We start from the raw sequence: 16,933 nt of genomic DNA, 5'->3' as shown, positions 1-16,933 counted from the left end.
GAGTGCGGCTGAGTTTAGGAAAAGATCCTGATGAAGTCTTTGTTGTCTTGGTTTCCACGGTGACGTGCTAAGTGATTACTCGTGTCCATGAAGAGTTTTACACTTTGGCTCCACCCAAAGAGAGTCACCCACACGGTGATCACAGACTCAGGTGGGCCACTCGTGTTTACCTGCCTGATCACATGTGTGTATCTGCACACACGGGTCCATGAACACCGCACAGCGCAGAGGCACATCATAGAAATCTCAGAGAGCAGGAAGGTGACGTCTCCTGGGTCAGGTGACACTGGAGAGGATGATTTGAGGAGCTGGAGATGGTTTTACTTTTGTTGTTGTGCATAGGGCTGCACGATATTAGGAAAACCTGCGATGTGCGATAACTGTGATCAATACTGCGATAACGATATGACTTGCGATAAAATAAATAGCAAAAAAAAAACAAAAAACAAATACATAATTTCCGTTTTACTGCACAGTTTTATTTAATGAAAGCTGCTGTATTAGCAGTGTAACAACAAAGTGCAGTCAAACATTGAAACATTGCCCCCATAAAAAAATTTCTGAGGCTTGAATTCTGAAAGACATCCTTCCCGGTCTCTATAATTAGTTTTAAATAAACATAACTTAAATTATACTGCAAATTATCTCTATGCAGTTGTTCATCATTTTACCACTCACCAAGTAGTTATGATGCAAGTCAAAACTGGAGTGGAAACTTTACTAGATTAAACTATAGGTAAGAACTTGTCTGCTGTGGGAACACACCAAAGAACAATTGTCTACCTTTGTGGTCGTACTGGCCAAGACTAATATTATCAACAATTAAGAACAATGTAGGTAGTGTATTTTTGTAATTTTTTGAAAAAAAAAAAAGGTTTCTCTATCTTGCATTCATCCTTCCTGAGTGAATGTTTTTTATGGCAAGTTCTTGTTAAGGAAAACCAACATGTTTACTCTCCAAGGTTTTAAACATGTGCGCTGACATGTTACTATGTTTCCTGATGTACTAAAAAGTCTCTCTGAAGGTGAGCTACTTGCAGGTATGCAGAGATACTTCCTTGCAAGCTTGCTTAGCTGTGGGAATGTCATTTTGTGGAGTTTCCACCATGCCAAGGGGTCTTCCTCACTGTCTATGGCCGTGGATAGCAAGTAGCTGTTAAGCTCAGCTTCAACAGCTTGTGAGAGATGCATAAAAGAGGAGGTAGGGATTGGAGCTGCCTTGAAGAAACTGCCCAGGGACTTTTTTGCCTTCTTCAGGGGACGACTGGGTGGATCATCTGTCTGGGCCTCTGGTTCAGCGGAGCTTCTCTCCTGGAACAGAAAGCAGATTATAAGAAAAGTAAACATTTTGGACTAAATATGAATTGAAAGGTTTTATATATAAGCATGCATGAATACCTTCTGTGCCACTGCTTCCATTTCTGACATCACTCTGGTCTTGATGTCTGAGACTCGATCAGTGCTGGTGTAGCTGACTTTAAATCTGGGATCCATGAAGCACGCCATGTCCATAAGTTCCTGGGTAGCTGGATTTTCATATTTAGTAATCAGGTACTCGAGGATTTTCTTCTTAATTGATTTTGTCAAATCACTGTCTTCTTCCTTCTCTGCAAGCACCGACGTCTTCATCAGATGAAGGACTGGTTTTACATATGAAACACTAACGTAGCTCTCACCAGACAGGGCATCTGTAAAGTCTTGCAGGGGGTGTAATGCCTGGTTGACAGACTCCAGTACCTCAAGATCCTGCCAAGTAGGAATCAAGTGTCTTGATTTCTTGTCTGCTGAGATGACATCAGAAATGGCCCGCTGCTGCTCCAGGACTCTCTCAATCATCTTCTGCCTGGAACCCCACCTGGTTGGGCATTCTGTGATCAGTGTGTGCTCTGGGAGGTTGAGCTTCTGCTGTGCTTTTTTCAGAGCCATCTTTGCTTTCCAGCTGTGGCAAAAATGTCCAACTAACTTTTTGCAAAGTCCAATGGCTCGGGCAATGCGGGCATCATCTTTGATAGAATTTTCTGGAGAAATAAGAGGAAACAAAAAAACTGTCATGTTTAAAACCTTTTTTTTTAAAAAAAAAAAACTAATTGAAATTTATAACTAAAGTTGTCTAAAAAGGTAACATTATCCTTATCAATATCAATTTGATAATAATGTATAGCACATTTTCATTGCTAAAAAGATCTGCCTTGAATAAAACTTACCGATTGCAAGGTGCAGCCTGTGTCCAAAACACTGAAGTCTGACCCAGTTGTTTAGCTCCGTGGCTCTCACAACATTGGCACCGTTGTCTGTGGTGATGCACACTTGTCGATCTTCTTTAAGATCCCAGCTGGCTAACACCTCACGTAATACATGGGCTATATTTTCACTAGTGTGGGAGTCTGGAAAATACACAGTCTCTAGACACCGTGTTTTCAGTTCAAAGTCTTCGGTGAGGAAGTGCACTGTGAAACTCATATATGGTTCCGTTGTACGACTTGACCATAGGTCTGTAGTGCTTGCGTAGTTTTCAGCTTGGCTCAGTTCAAACATGACGGTCTTGCGGCATGTTTCATACATTTGTGGAATGGCGACATGTGAAAAGTAGTTTCGTGAGGGGATGCGGTATCTCTGGTCCACTTTATGTATCAGACTGGTGAAGCCCTCTCTGCTAACTGTATTTATAGGCATCATGTCTTTAGCCAAAAAATGTGTAATGGCCTCTGTTATTTCTTTGTACCGCTTCGACGTTTTCTCATAAGGAATTCCACTTGAAAAACTCTGATACAGAGACGGCTGTTGGACTGCTGCGCTCTTTGTCTTAACATTAGCAACCTTTGTTTGGCTAGCCCTATCTTTCTGGAACTCTTCAAACAGTTCTCTGTGGTTGTATTGAAGATGATGGTGGAGATTAGTCGTGTTTCCTCTGGTGGTTGCCACGAGTGTTCGGCAAGTTTTGCAGAGTACCTGTGTTTGGAGAACGTCGTCTTTATCAAATCCAAAGTACCTCCAAATAAGTGAGGTACTATTTTTTTTTTTTTTAGCCACGAGTTCAGTAGCATTCTCGTCACGCGTCTCGCTCTCAGCCATTACAACTCTGACTCGTTGCTGCAGCGTTGTTCGCGCCCGACCTGCGTAGGAGGCGGGCCTCTAATCCATTTGATTGGTTAATGCCGTGAAGGGCTCTATTCGACTGGTCAAATGTGTAAATGGATTTCTTTGATTGGTAAATTCTTTACAGCACGTGTGTAAACATTTTAAGGTACCCAATTATCGCAGTTTACGCCGTCTTTTGCGATGGGCCCATCGCGCAGGCTGATATCGCGATGACAATAAATTTTCGATTTATCGTGCAGCCCTAGTTGTGCATAATTTGAACAGTGTTTTAAGTTAAATTCATGGAGTTGTTTGAAAGCGTATCTGCAGCTCTGATTGTAACCAGAAGAGCTCAGGCAGCTTTTGCAGATGGTCTAGAAACAGGTCACTCTGCATTTGTAATTCTTGCACCAGGCTCCTCGGCGGCAGCTGGAAGGCTCTGAGAGCTCGTGCTGTCCTGCAGGAGCTTTCTGGAGGTAAACGAGTAAAGCGGCGCTCGGCGTCCCGCGGCGGCTGCAGCCTGTCTGACCTTCTGACAGTCGGTGTTTCTGCTGAAGCCGCTGGCTGCTTTCGGTCTCAGCTGACTGAAAACAGTGAATCATTCGCCTCCTTTCTCTTCATATCCTGTTTCTTCTCCTGCCAAGCATAAAAATGCGTGTGTGTGTCTTTGTGACCACGCAGTCTCACCTCATTCCCTCCGCTGCTGCCATCCATCTCTCGTCTACCTCTGCAGCCCTCGTGCATTCCCTCCATCATCATTTCTGACCCACAAACGACCCTGAGAGACGCTTGTTATTTAAAACATATGCACAGCAGCAGCAGTGATGGAGAGAGGTGGAGTGGAGAGATGGAGAGGTGGAGATCCACTCTGCTCACAAGTTCTCTCTCTTCCTGCTGTGCCCATGTATTATGCATAGGACTGCTGTGCATATTTCAAGGGCCTTCTGGACTTGGTGTACACACACACACACACACACACACACACACACACACACACTCAATATGGTGCTTTCAGCCTGCAGTCAGCTGCACTATATGGCGTAGGTGAGTGTGTGAGGATCATACGCCGTCTGCTGATTGGTGTGGGTGGCTCCCCGGAGCAGGAGAGATGGCGAGGCAGGAAGGTGACGCGGGCTCGCCGATGAATGACGAGCAGAGAGAGCGAGCATCAAAGCAGGCTTCGCCTGGACTCACAACTTTTACCCACAGAGCCCATTAAAGATGGATGCAGCCGCCCTGATGTCACAGGTGGCCTTCGTTTTCCTGGAGGTCGCTGCTCGCGCTCACCTCCTGCTGTGTTTGGACGTTAGATTATTGGAGGCGAGCTGATAACAATGTCTGTAAAACAACAACCTTGTTTATTGAACAGTTATATCATTATGTGAAAGACTGAAAGGTCCAAAGCTGCTCCTGCACGTGGAGCGCTCTGGGATCCCTGTGACTCCTCCTCCTGGCTGTTCTGATCGGACCCCATTGGCTGAGACCTGGAGCTCACCAGACCTGGGTCCAGGTCGGGGCCCTGCGGTCCCTGTTCTGGGTTGGAAGTTGTCATCCTCATACGAGGTTTTCACACACATGTAAATAACGTATATAATCCACAGAAAGAGCCTAAAAGTGTGGATGAGGCAAGCTGTACAAAGCTTGTATATGAAGCAGTCCATTTACCGTCTACATAAGACTAGAAACGTTGGTGAAAGAATGGCTTGCTCAGTGAATTCCAGCGTGGTATCGTAATAGGATGTCACCTGTGCTCAGAGGTCACCGACTTTCTGGAGAGTCAATCGCTGCAGACCTCAAAGCTCATGTGACCTTCAGATGAGCTCAAGAACAGTGCGCAGAGAGCTTCATGAAACAAGTTTCCATCTAAGACTACTGCATTTGGAAATAAGTGTAGCTCAGCGTGCACCGTTATTGAATATACAACAACAGTATTTCTGTATGACCTGTTAATGTGTGGTTTCGTGCCGTTTGCTTGGAGTAAAGGCCTTTAGAGCGACAACCTCCACCTTTCATTGGGGCGGTTCGCAGTTCAGTCGGCACCTGGAAGCTCAGAGCTGAAAGAGGGCAGAGCGCCCAGTCTGACCCGGGCTGCTCGACAGTGATGCGGACGCTGTACTGCTCTGTTGTGCAGAAGGCAAAGCTGCTGGTCGATCCGTGACCACAAGCCGTGGGCAGAGACCAAAAAACAAGCTCCAGGATAGACGCAGCAGAAATGAGCTGAACGATGTCTGAGCTCCGAGTTGACCGAGTCTGAGGAGGTGTGTCCTGTGCATGGCTGCAGAGATCTCTGTGTTTTTGCAGGAGATGCCGGTGAAGTTTTGTTGTTCTCAGAAGAGCTTGAGCAACACTGGATGTGTCAGAAGTCATGCAGTGGTGTCCTCAGTGGAGCTGCGTGACACAGAAGAGCTTCAGATCTTCTCTTTGCTGAATGTGCAGATGCTGTGACACGTCTCACTCTTATATCCTTCTCCTCCACATCAGCACGTCTCGGTGCCACAGACCTGGAAATCCCACATAACGTGATACTTGAGCGCCTCTTTTTTTCTCGGAGTTCAAAGGTCAGTGCGAGCTACAAGGCGGCTTTCTTTCCTTCTGCTGCCGCCTCAGATTCGGCGTCTTGCTTTTGTTCTGTGAGGCAGATGATTTCCAACACAGACTTGAACCCGCGGCCTCCGGCTGAAGGACGACATCTCTGCTCGCTGCATCCTGCTTAATAAGGAGCTTGTGTGGCGTTGCTGACATAATAATGGAGCACTGAGTCACTCCGGCTGATGAATGGATCCGACACCATCTGCCTCCTCCATCTACGACCATCTACTCGCATTCAGATGATTTACTTACCAATAAATTATGAAATTTTCAAACTTCCAAGATCAAACAAACTCGTAGATCAAAGCTGTCGTAGGCGATGTAGCTCGCTGAGCTGGGAGGGGAGGTTAAGATTCAGAAAACGAGAGGATGTGAACGCACGCAGGCGCACACGCACACACACGCACAGTTAGGGAAGTGCAAATGTCAGAAAGCTTTAGGCCATTAAAAGTGCAGCCTGCTGAAGAGTGATGCCTTTAAAGACAGCTGATCAGTCACGTAGAAACAGAGGATGGATGGATCGTGTGTGTGAAGCCTTTTGCTCGGCTGACACTCGTCGCTGAGCTTTATCCTGTCGTGCGGCGTCCTGTGTGATGCAGAGGCCGCTATGAGCTGGCAGAATGAGTCATGCTGCAGATCCAGAGTGTGACTTCACCCACTGCCACTGTTCATGCACACACACATGTGCAGCGAGGACACAAACACACACTGAACACACTCACCGGAGGGCCGAGAGTCTGCACTTCCTCTCTCTCTGACTCTTGGCGTCGGCCTCTCTGCCCTCAGCTGATGAATGAGGACATCGGAGCTGCTGTCACACACCACTGTGCTGTTATTCAGTAGTCTGATTACAGTTACTACTCTTCAGTTAGCTGCACAGCGGGGAATCGAAAAGTAAAAATAATTAGACATTCTTTTTTCCCTGAACACATCTGATTTCTGTTCGTGTGGAGGAGAAACGACAGCAGGTCGCTTTGGAGAGGAGACTTTATTTAAATTTTTATAAAACATAAAAAGAGCATCGCAGTAAAGATCACGCAAAAATACTTCAGCTTCTGGTGCGAGGGGAAAAAAATTCAGGATGTGCACCACTAGCTGACTAATCGTCGCTGTTGTCGCTCGTCGGTACCAGAATAAGGAGTCGTTTAATCTTATCTTAAAATCTTAAAATTTTAATGGATGACCAACGACGGTGAAGTGTTACGCAGCCTCCTGCCACCAGATGGAGCAGCGTCGTTGCGACGGCGCTTCATGTGTTTGGGAACATTATTACAATCAGATCGCAGATACGCGAGAGCAGCGGAAATGAGGTGGACGAGCTCTGCCGTGCGATACGGCGAGGAGTTAAGTTATGGAGGCGGCCAGGGAAGATCCGCTGCTCCTCCACATGGAAAGGAGACTGTCGCTACCCGATCTGTACTGGAAACCCGATCGGTACCCCGCATGCGTGAAAGGTGTCTACTTCCGGTCGAAGCGTTTTACGATACTTACGGGTCAGAGTATCTGTTAAGATGTTAAGAATAATAAGTATCTCCTAAAATGTTTCCAATAATGAAACATTTCAATATAATGTAGACAAAAACGAAAAAAAAAGATCTTTACGGATCAGGACTCCCCGATCCTTACTGCGCATGTGCAAAGTCGGACCGTACATATCGGCTGTATCCCAATTCAGGGTCTGCAGCCTTAAAGTACGCAGCCTCAACGGTCCTCAAGGGCCGCGTACTCAAAGACCGCTAAGGCCGGAAGTGCGAGGCTTGTGAAATGGGACGGTCTAGCCTCCGTTGCGCTGCCCAGGTTGCCTAGCAACCATGATACTAACAGCTGGAAACTTTTCAGCTTTGTTTGACAGAAATGAAGGAGAAAATCTTTTGTTCATTTGTTTGTTTCTACATAAGCTTTGATCATTCTCTGTAAGATTCAGCTCAGCTATTGAACGGCGTATATTTTAAAGTAAAGGCTTTAAAACCATGTTCGTACAAACGTCACTAATGTCACATAACTTTGCAGACATGTGGCCAACAGTAATGTTTTAATGTTCTTCGTTATTAAACATTTGCACATAAATAAGTGACATAATATTCAGTACTTAAAGTTTACTCTTCGGGCGCCCCTCATCCGCCGTTTTTTTTCGGCAAAATTATCCACACCCACCGCCGCGCTATGCATTCTGGGATATGTTGGGCCACGAAGTCTACACCGCCACGTCGTTAAAATTCAGGGAAATGAAGGACGCATTTCAGGGCTGTCACTACCCGATCCGTACCGGAAACCCGATCCGTACCCCGCATGCGCAAATCTTACGTCACTTCCTCTCTTTGCCAACATTGCGACATTCAATATATTTGAATGATACGGTTAGCGCCCAGTTAGCTCCTAGCATTTCTCAGCAGCTCTGCCTCCTTTTCGACTGCCCGGGACATTTAAACAATGGATAATCCGTATACAAAGAAATTCATGCTTTTCTCCTCAACAGAGAGCGTCCCCCGATTGAACAACAGCGCCGTAAAATAAGAAGAATGGCGCCAAATTACAGACTTATTAATATTGACTTAGCAATGTGTCACGTGAAGATTCATCAGCCAGATTAAGTGTTTACTGACAATTGACAGTGACAGCGGACATCATCATCACTATTCCAACAATCCTCTCCACACAGACAAGCATAAACACACTCGACTATCACTAAATCAAATTTAACACACGTTTGTAATGACGCTAATTCAGTTTACAATAGGGTTCATTCGCTCGGTCAGCAGGTGGCGGTATCCTGGTACACTGGGGAGTAAACTGCCATTAAACGAACAGAAGAAGAAGAAAACCCCTGCACATGCGCGGTACGGATCGGGTAGACCCGATTTGTACGGTCCGACTTTGCACATGCACAGTAAGGATCGGGAGTCCCGATCTGTCACTATCTTTTTATTTTTTTGTTTTTGTCTACATTATATTGAAATACTTCATTATTGGAAACATTTTAAGATATACTTATTATTCTTAACATCTTAACAGATACTCTGACCTGTAACTATCATAAAACGCTTCGACCGGAAGTAGACACCTTTCGCGCATGCGGGGTACCGATCGGGTTTCCGGTACGGATCGGGTAGTGACAAGGGCCGCATTTCGAGCAGCCTTTGAATTGGGACAGCCTTCGTCGCGTCGCTGTGACGTAATCGGCCTTAAAATGGTAAATGGACTGATTCTTATATAGCGCTTTTCTACTCTCCCGGAGTACTCAAAGCGCTCTATATAACATGCCTCATTCACCCATTCACACCCACTCGTACAAGCACTTCTATACACAAGTGCAAACTAACCTGCATTCACACGCATTCACACTCCGATGAACAGAGGGCAATTTGGGGTTAGTATCTTGCCCAAGGATACTTGACACGCAGACTGGGGAAGCCAAGGATCGAACCACCGACCTTCCGATCAGTAGCTGATCTGCTCTACCACCTGAGCCACAGCCACCTCTTTAAGGCTGCAGACCCCGAATTGGGATACAGCCATCGGGTCTACCCGATCCGTACCGCGCATGTGCAGGGGTTTTCTTCTTCTTCTGTTCGTTTAATGGCAGTTTACTCCCCAGTGTACGAGAATACCGCCACCTGCTGACTGAGCGAATGAACCCTATTGTAAACTGAATTAGCGTCATTACAAACGTGTGTTAAATTTGATTTAGTGATAATCGAGTGTGTTTATGCTTGTCTGTGAGGAGAGGATTGTTTGAATAGTGATGATGATGTCCACTATCACTGTCAATTGTCAGTAAACACTTAATCTGGTTGATGAATCTTCACGTGACACATTACAAAGTCTGTATTCTTAACAAACTTTATAAAGACGCAGCTTTTACTTTGAAGCTGAACGTTCTTTGTTTCCAGTTTGCATTTATATTTATACAGCAGCACAACTGTAACAACTGTTACAAGAACTGTTACTGTTACAACAGTAACAGTTCTTCTAACATAAAGGCCCTACAGTAATACTGAGACACCCCAACCATCACATGACCCCTGAACTTGGCGACAGTGAGAAGAAAAAACTCCCTTTAACAGGAAGACGCCGCTGGCAGAATCGGCTATCTGATTGGTTGGGGGTGAGGCAAGGAAGCTGGGACAGAGTGGACGACTGTTCTGTGAGTAATTGGCGAGTTTTTCAGACAGGTTTGCGTCTTCCATGCAGACTACAGGTTACCATGGCAATCTGAGGTTTACCATGGCTGAGGGTTCGGTGCAGCACCCTCCCCGTGACCAACGCCAGGTGATGTCCAGGCTGACCTAGACAACGTCACACGAGTGCTTTTCATGTTGCGTCCGATCAGCGGCGGTTGTAATAACCTGGTGTCGTCCTCCATGTTGGCAGCCCTGTGAGCTAGGCTGCACTTTCACAACAGGTGTGAGCGTACGGCTGCAGCTACATAAACACAGCAAGGTGAAAACAACTGGCAGGAAGGCTTAAACGTGCCCTTCAGCACCGCAGAAGCTGACGGTGCATTACTGCGAGCTCGGCGGCGCGGAGGTGTAATGACGGAGGAAATGACAGCTACGTAGAAAGGTTACGATAATGACAAGTAAAGGTTAGAGCAATGATATCAAAGCCGGCTGCAGCTGCCGGGTCGCTGCAGTGATTATAGGGGTGTGTCTGTCTGACCCGCCAAGGTAGGTTTAACACACACACACAGACACACACGGGCACACGCACGCTGGCCGTGGGCCCAGGCAGCTGCACAGTGAGGGAGGGGAGCGAGGTTAGAGTCTCCGGTGGGAAGCACGGAGGGAAGGAAGTAGGAGACAGAGATGAAGGAGATGGGGGAGGGGCGGGGGCGGCGATGCTAATGAGGGAGACGGATGAGGAGCAGCCCGGGGTGGTGCTGAGCTGGAGTCTAACTCTCTGCTGACCACAGCGGGGACGAGAGAGGAGACGGAGGTCACCGTGAAGAAGAGGAGAGCCAGCCGAGCTGAGCTCATAGATTATCCAGCCTCAGCCCTTCATCACCTCTGCAGAGGAGACAGAGCCGTGCGCTAGGCCGACTCTCACCTGTAAACCGCACTGTTTGCTCAGCTTAGTCGGTAACGTGTTGCCAAAGTTACATCAAAGTGCAGCCAGGTTTGCAGTCAATCAGAAGCATCGAAATTTGGCCGGTCACCTGTTCAGGGTCGTGTTCTCGTGCTGTTTTCAGAGCAACTCTTCTTTTTAGGTCTTTGATTTAGAGATTCAGCTGCTTCAGATACTCAGCATCCATCTTTGTGTTTAAACACTAATACAGTATTTTACTAACACTACTGGTGGGTGTACGTCCGTCTGTCGGGTAGGGCTGTCACGATTACGTCGACTATCAAAATTGTCGACGACAAATTTAATAGTCGACGCGTCATTTGAAGCTTTGTAAGATCCTGAAAGACGCAGGAATAAGTAGTAGGATTTAAGAGTGTAATAACGGACTGCAACAGAAGGTGGCAGCACTGCATGTACAAGGATGCCAGCTGCCGTTAAACCCCAAAGAAGAAGAAGCTGTATCCGGTATCATTGCTGTGTCCAAATTCAGGCCGCATCCTTCGGAGGCCGCATTTGAAGGCCGATTACGTTACAGGGACGTGAGGAAGGCTGTCCAAATTCGAAGACTTCTCTAAATGCAGCCGACAAATGCATCCTACTTTCCCCAGATTTAGCACGGCTCAGCCAATTCCAGTTTCCAACAATGGCAGCAGTTTTAATATTACTCTTATTATTCTTTCTGGGTCACAAAATAAACGTTTAACATATTTTCAGGCGAGAATGTAGCTGTGTAAACCTCAAATATCTGCTCAGTTTATCAAGACACCACATATTTTCAAAGCGCTTTTCGGAGACGTCTGTTACCCACTAGCTTGATAGCTAGCCGGGGGAAAGGCTCACTAGAGCCGGCGAGAGCAGCGGACTCCCGGCTTCAAACCCACCGCCGTCTTTCACTACTCAGGTTAAACATATATGAGTCACTTACAGTGTTGGGACTAACGCGTTATTAAGTAACGCGTTACAGTAACTCCGTTATTATTGTGGTAACGAGCACGGTAACTAGTTATTATGCCAAAATCAGGAACGCATTACTCGTTACTGGGATTTAGGCTCGTTATTCGTTAGTTCGTGTGGTGGCTATCGCGGAGCTTCCACAGATTCAATAACATTAGCAAGTGGTGGAGGCCAGCAGGTGGATGAGAGAAAGGGGACGCAGGAGGAGGAGAGACCCGAGGCGGCCGCCGGTCCAAGTGTGAACTGAACTTCAGGTAAGAAGTTATAACCTGCAGTCCAGCTGAGTCAGATATAAACCAAGTTTAGGTGGAGTTTATTTTCGTTGTGCTGACTTTTTCGTACTGCGTGCTAGCTAGCATGACGGGGTTTCTATACAGCTGGGTGGGTGCTGTGATGTTAATGATGTTGAACTTTATTTTGTTCATACGGTTAATTATTAGAGTTGCCAACCGTTCCCTAAAAAACAGAATCGTCTGGTATTCAGAGAAAAAATTACGCGTTTCGTGTTGAGGTGAAAAGGAACACAGTTTGTCCCGGACTTCAGCTACAATGAAAAAGACAAAGCTGGAGTTATTCTGTCTTTGCTGCACAGCTGCCTCTTCTCTCATTCTCTCCCCCTCCCTCTCCTGTTGCTACTTCAATCATGAAACTGATCAATGATCAGCTGATCGGCTTTTCTCTCTTGTTTGTTTATCACTTTGCGCCAGAAAGAGGAAACCAGCGGATGTCGCGGTAAACAACAGCAGCACGTTTGATCAGCTGTTGTTAGAATTTATTTAATATTAATTTCTAGTATCAGCTGATGTTTGCTGGAGCCACAGCTGTAAACCTGCTGGTCATGATGTCGGTTTGGATATGTGGTGAGAGGGAAACATGAAGATGAAACCAGGAGATGTCCTTACTGAATCATCAGAGCTGTGATGGAGAAACAGGTTTACCTTTTAGGTGACATGAATGAGTTGAAGTTATGAACTGTTTCTGAGAGACAAATAACCCCAGGATCCTTTTCTATGTAGCTGACAGCTGGTAACTGTGCAGGGGCGGGTCTAGCAAAGTGTTGCCAGGGGTCCATGTAGGGCATTAACAGGGAAAGGGGAGCACAAGGAAATACTTTCTTATTCTCATTTAAAATGTCTCGCTTTTAATAAATAATTATCTGAGTCTTACAACAAACGATTGATAGATTGATGCATATACAGTATACCATCAAGACAGTGTACATCACTGTCACAACAGTGTTTATGTTCATTCAAAGGCTTTATGATTTTTTCCTATAATGGTGGGCCGGTCTCTAGTCAAAATGCCCGGGACGATTTTTTTTGTCCCAGTCCAGCTCTGTATGCAGCTCATCTGCAGTCTGGTGTTGCCTACATCTTCCTATTCAGAAGGCAGAATTTCCGAGTTCTGAGTACAATCAAAGCACCACGACTGCAGTTTTTGTGTTGGATGTAAAAAGCGAACATGACACATCAACGACGGTCCAGGCGTGGGATTTCTCTCGTGGAAAATATGCACATTATCTTTTCCTTTGGTAGGTGGCACAGTGCACTTGTGGCAAATAAGCAAGCTAGAAGACTGGCAATCTGGCTGGGTATCCAGTTAGCAACACATTAACAAGAGAAGTCTGAGTAAAACCAAAGTTACTTTCCCTAGTAACTAGTTACTTTGAAAGTAACGAGTAACTTGAAGTAACTGAGTTACTTTTGGTGGAAGTAACTAGTAATGTAACTAAGTTACTAATTTAAAGTAACTTACCCAACACTGGTCACTTAGATAACTTAAAAATGTTATTGTTTGGCTTTTTTAGTATTTTATTTGTTCCTGAGTAAATCGGTTTGGCTGAGATTAAAGTTGTAGTTTTTACACAGCTGAATAAACGTCAAGCAGACAGCTGATTATCAGAAGTGTGAGATGCTCGAGAATTTACTCCGGTGTCCCGTTATATTTTAGATAGCAAGGAGTTTATTAAACTTCACCGAAACAATCTGCAAATTTCATTAAAATTTAATAAACTATCATCTTGTCTTTATTTTTAGTTAGCACAGACCTTAAACACTTAAAGCTGTAAGCTAATGATAGCTATATAAGAGCAGATGCTGCTGGTGCAATAAGCTGTACGTTTTATGTCCAATGGATGATGATTTGATTAGTCGACTATCAAAATAATCGTTTGTGGCGGCGCTACTGTCGGTCTGTGCAGCCTCTCAGGTGTCCTCATGCTCCCTGCAGCGACGCTGAGCCAGGCCAAGTGCAAAACTAGTGAAAAACAGAAAAGATGAGGAGGGAAAGTTTCCAGTGTCCTTCACCTGTGAAACATTCCTGTTTTGTGGTCGTCTCACTGTGTCCGCCTGTGGTTCATGTCATTAACACCAAAGCCCCCCTCTGCTACTGCACTGACCACATCAACACGGCAGAGGTTTAACGATGCTGGGAGTCTTTCCTGCTCAGTCAGTGCAGCTCCTGGAAGCAAAAACGATGTCAGTACCTCCCTTAGCTTTAGTAGAAGTCCTCTCGTCTCCCTTTGCTGGTTCTCCTCCAGTGTGTCAGAACAGCAGGAGACGGGTCGGTGACTCCATCCCATAATGTCTGAAATCCCAGTTCAGGTGTTTTCCTCCTGTTCTTCTCTCTGTCACGCCTCAGGATGTTCCAACACAGGTATGTCTCACCCTGTGAGGTGAAATAGATCATTAAGCTCGATAATGCAAAATACACAGAATAGAAATGTTTTATAAATGTAGTAAAGCAGTGACGTTCAGCATGGCAGGGCGGTGGGAGGGATTTAAACATGACTGGCCCGTTACATCGCGTGTCTGAGAGTTTCAATATCTGCTGCTCGCTGTGTTTAAAGCTTTGCTCCGACTTCCTCTGCCACCTCCATTAATGATTTGGGATTGGCACTACAGGGCCACCGTAGGGAGGACTGTGATGGCGCTGTGCAGTCAGTAAAGAGAAGCCGGAGGTTTCTTCCTGTTAAAAGGGAGTTTTTCCTTCCCACTGTCCCCAAAGTGCTTGTTCAGAGGGGCTCGTTTGATTGTTGGCGTTTCTGTATTAATGTAACCTTACGTTTAAAGTCGGGTCTGTGTGTTGTTTAGTTTTCTGTGCCCGGCTGTGAGACTCAGTCCATGAGCAGCTTTGCTAAAGTGTGACGTGCTCACAGCTTACACCTGCACTGCTGGCATGCACGTCGCTGCGAGCTACAGAAAGACATCAGTGTTTCCAGTATTCAGGTTGATTTTCATCTATGAAGACTGTGTGTGGAAGATTAATGATGCTTTGCCAGCCATGAGGCCTGTCAGGTCGTCAGCGGCGCTCTGGGGTGGCCGTGTGCTGTCCGTCGCTGCTTGTGCCTCAGACCTGATGCAGAGCTCTCTGATGCTCCTGCAGCATCGCCGGGGTAACAACTAAACCTTCAAACGCCGTCCGGCAGCGCGTTTGTCCATCAGTGGCTGATTTGACCCACAGGAGCGTCTCCGGGAGTGTCGGGCTGCATCCCGCCGCGTCTCTGTGAAGAGACAAAATGGCTGCTGCGTGAAGTTGAGTAACCAAACTCGACGTCCTTCAGCTCGAGGGCGGAAAGCGTCCCCTGGTTCGAGTGTCTGCAGACCAGCTACACAGGCATCAAAGCACCTTTTTCTCTTTTAGCATATCACGAATGTTTTTTTATTTCCCACCCCCTCTGTGTAATCCGACATGCAGGGGCTTAATTGAAGCAGTGCTGCAGCTGCGTTAAGCAAAGCCGGTGCGAGGAAGCCTTTTTATGTCTGCCTCGCCTGGAGGCTTCTGGGTCTTGCGAGAGAACGAGTGGGCGTTCGTTTGTTCATCAGGCTTTGTTATGCCGGATTTTTTAAAACTCACTAAAGGATGGGCGCAGTGAACTTCCGATCTTCAACGCAATTAAGGAGCCTCACCCCTTTTAAACTCGCGACGAGACTAATTATGAGTGTGTGTGAGGGGAGTGTGAGTAAGTGGGAGTTTGGGTGAGGCGTTGTAATGCTGCTGAAGTCAGAATCATTCATAATTAGAGTTAATAAAAGTGTTTTCATGTTATATTTGAAGCCACGATGTGCAGAGATGGCCTCATCAGTGCTGATGCAAACTGACACCAGAGCTCAGCCTCTTAAACGTTCTCTCCTTCATCCTCTTTCTTTGCTCTGATTTCTGCTGTAAGCACGTTTAAACGTGCCAAGCTGCAGTTCCTCTGACGTCCACTGGAGGCTCCAGAGGTGAGGCAGTCCCCACAGACGCTCGTGTCAAACCCACCGTGCAGGCGGGACGTCACACATCACTCAGGTCAAAGAAGCTGGACCACCGTTCAGTGTGTGACTGGTCTTTCCTCCATCGGCGGGGTCAGACCGACGTTTGCCGTGACTCCACTCCGCGACCTGCTCGCTCTCATCACGGCTTCGCTCTGGCATTCGGGCCAGTGACAGTGTCTGAGCATGAAGTTATAGTTATGTAAATCCTGAGGTTTGGCTCCTTGTAATGCATGTTTCTGCATTTTTGCTCCTCCCTCTCCTTCTGGCCCAGAAAGACCTGCACAGAGCAGAAAGACAAATATCACCAGAGTTTAGCTTAAAAGAGCCACAAAAACATTTATTTATCTGTTAAACCAAACATCCAAAACAGCGCTGTCAGCCGGGATTTAACACAAACAGGCGCTCACACCTCTATTAGCACGATGAACCCCACACTAGCCATGCTATTGGTCAGATAAGTAAGACCACGCCCCTAATTATCCAAACTTAATATGATATAAACAGGTGTTACAAAGGAGTGAATTCTCTATAGAGACCAACCAGTTTGTGTATCAGGCTGTAAAAATCTAACATGGGAGTCTACGGGGCTGACTCACTGCTGGCGCCCCAGCTGGACGATAGAGGAACTGCAGGTCCAGGGTTTGGTTTTTCACGCGCCATAAAGTGAAGAAAACATTGAAAAACAAACCCCTCCAATATGTGGGGCCACACTAAAGGTCATTTACTTCCTGCGGTCTCTTCCCCTCCTCACGCAGACACCGTCTTCCTCTCGCACCCCGTGGCGGTGAGCGGCGTGCTGTAGCGTGCTGCAGGAAGTGTGTGCGTGTGTGTGACTGACTGCAGCTGCTTTTGGCCATCCAGGCTGCCTCCTCGTTTTCAGCTTCATTTCCCGCCCTAATGAAGATTCAGAGGCAGCGCAGCGACTGGCACAGGAAGGAGAAGAGGAAGCGGTGACGGGAGGAGGAGGAGGGCAGGCAGGAGTGAGAGTCAGA

The 16,933-nt window shown here is 46.5% G+C and overlaps 2 protein-coding genes across 3 annotated transcripts in view; one reads left to right on the top strand and one right to left on the bottom strand.

The window, feature by feature from the left end:
* The window catches only part of trappc12 (trafficking protein particle complex subunit 12), a 32,480-nt gene that overhangs the window by 3,389 nt on the left and 12,158 nt on the right, over positions 1-16,933 (top strand). The window lies entirely within an intron of this gene.
* On the bottom strand, positions 259-3,326 carry LOC146551737 (E3 SUMO-protein ligase ZBED1-like). The gene is made up of 3 exons (XM_085256413.1): positions 2,205-3,326; positions 1,399-2,018; positions 259-1,311 (listed from the first exon to the last, which is right to left on the bottom strand). Exons 1-3 carry the CDS (start codon positions 3,070-3,072, stop codon positions 916-918), a joined length of 1,884 nt encoding a protein of 627 aa, XP_085112539.1. The 5' UTR covers positions 3,073-3,326; the 3' UTR covers positions 259-915.

The sequence above is a fragment of the Mchenga conophoros genome, linkage group LG19 (assembly GCF_057382185.1).
Source record: "Mchenga conophoros isolate Kocher_MC1m ecotype Shallow Benthic linkage group LG19, M_conophoros_male_GT1.1, whole genome shotgun sequence".
Classification (NCBI taxonomy): domain Eukaryota; kingdom Metazoa; phylum Chordata; class Actinopteri; order Cichliformes; family Cichlidae; genus Mchenga; species Mchenga conophoros.
This window is presented reverse-complemented; position numbering and strand designations above follow the sequence as displayed.

Excerpts from the sequence above, each read along its gene's own strand:
- LOC146551737 (XM_085256413.1), bottom strand. The coding sequence starts at position 3,072 with ATGGCTGAGAGCGAGACGCGTGACGAGAATGCTACTGAACTCGTGGCT. Across the intron at positions 2,019-2,204 it reads CAGGCTGCACCTTGCAATCG|AAAATTCTATCAAAGATGAT; the intron begins GTAAGTTTTATT and ends TTATTTCTCCAG. Across the intron at positions 1,312-1,398 it reads TGGAAGCAGTGGCACAGAAG|GAGAGAAGCTCCGCTGAACC; the intron begins GTATTCATGCAT and ends TTTCTGTTCCAG.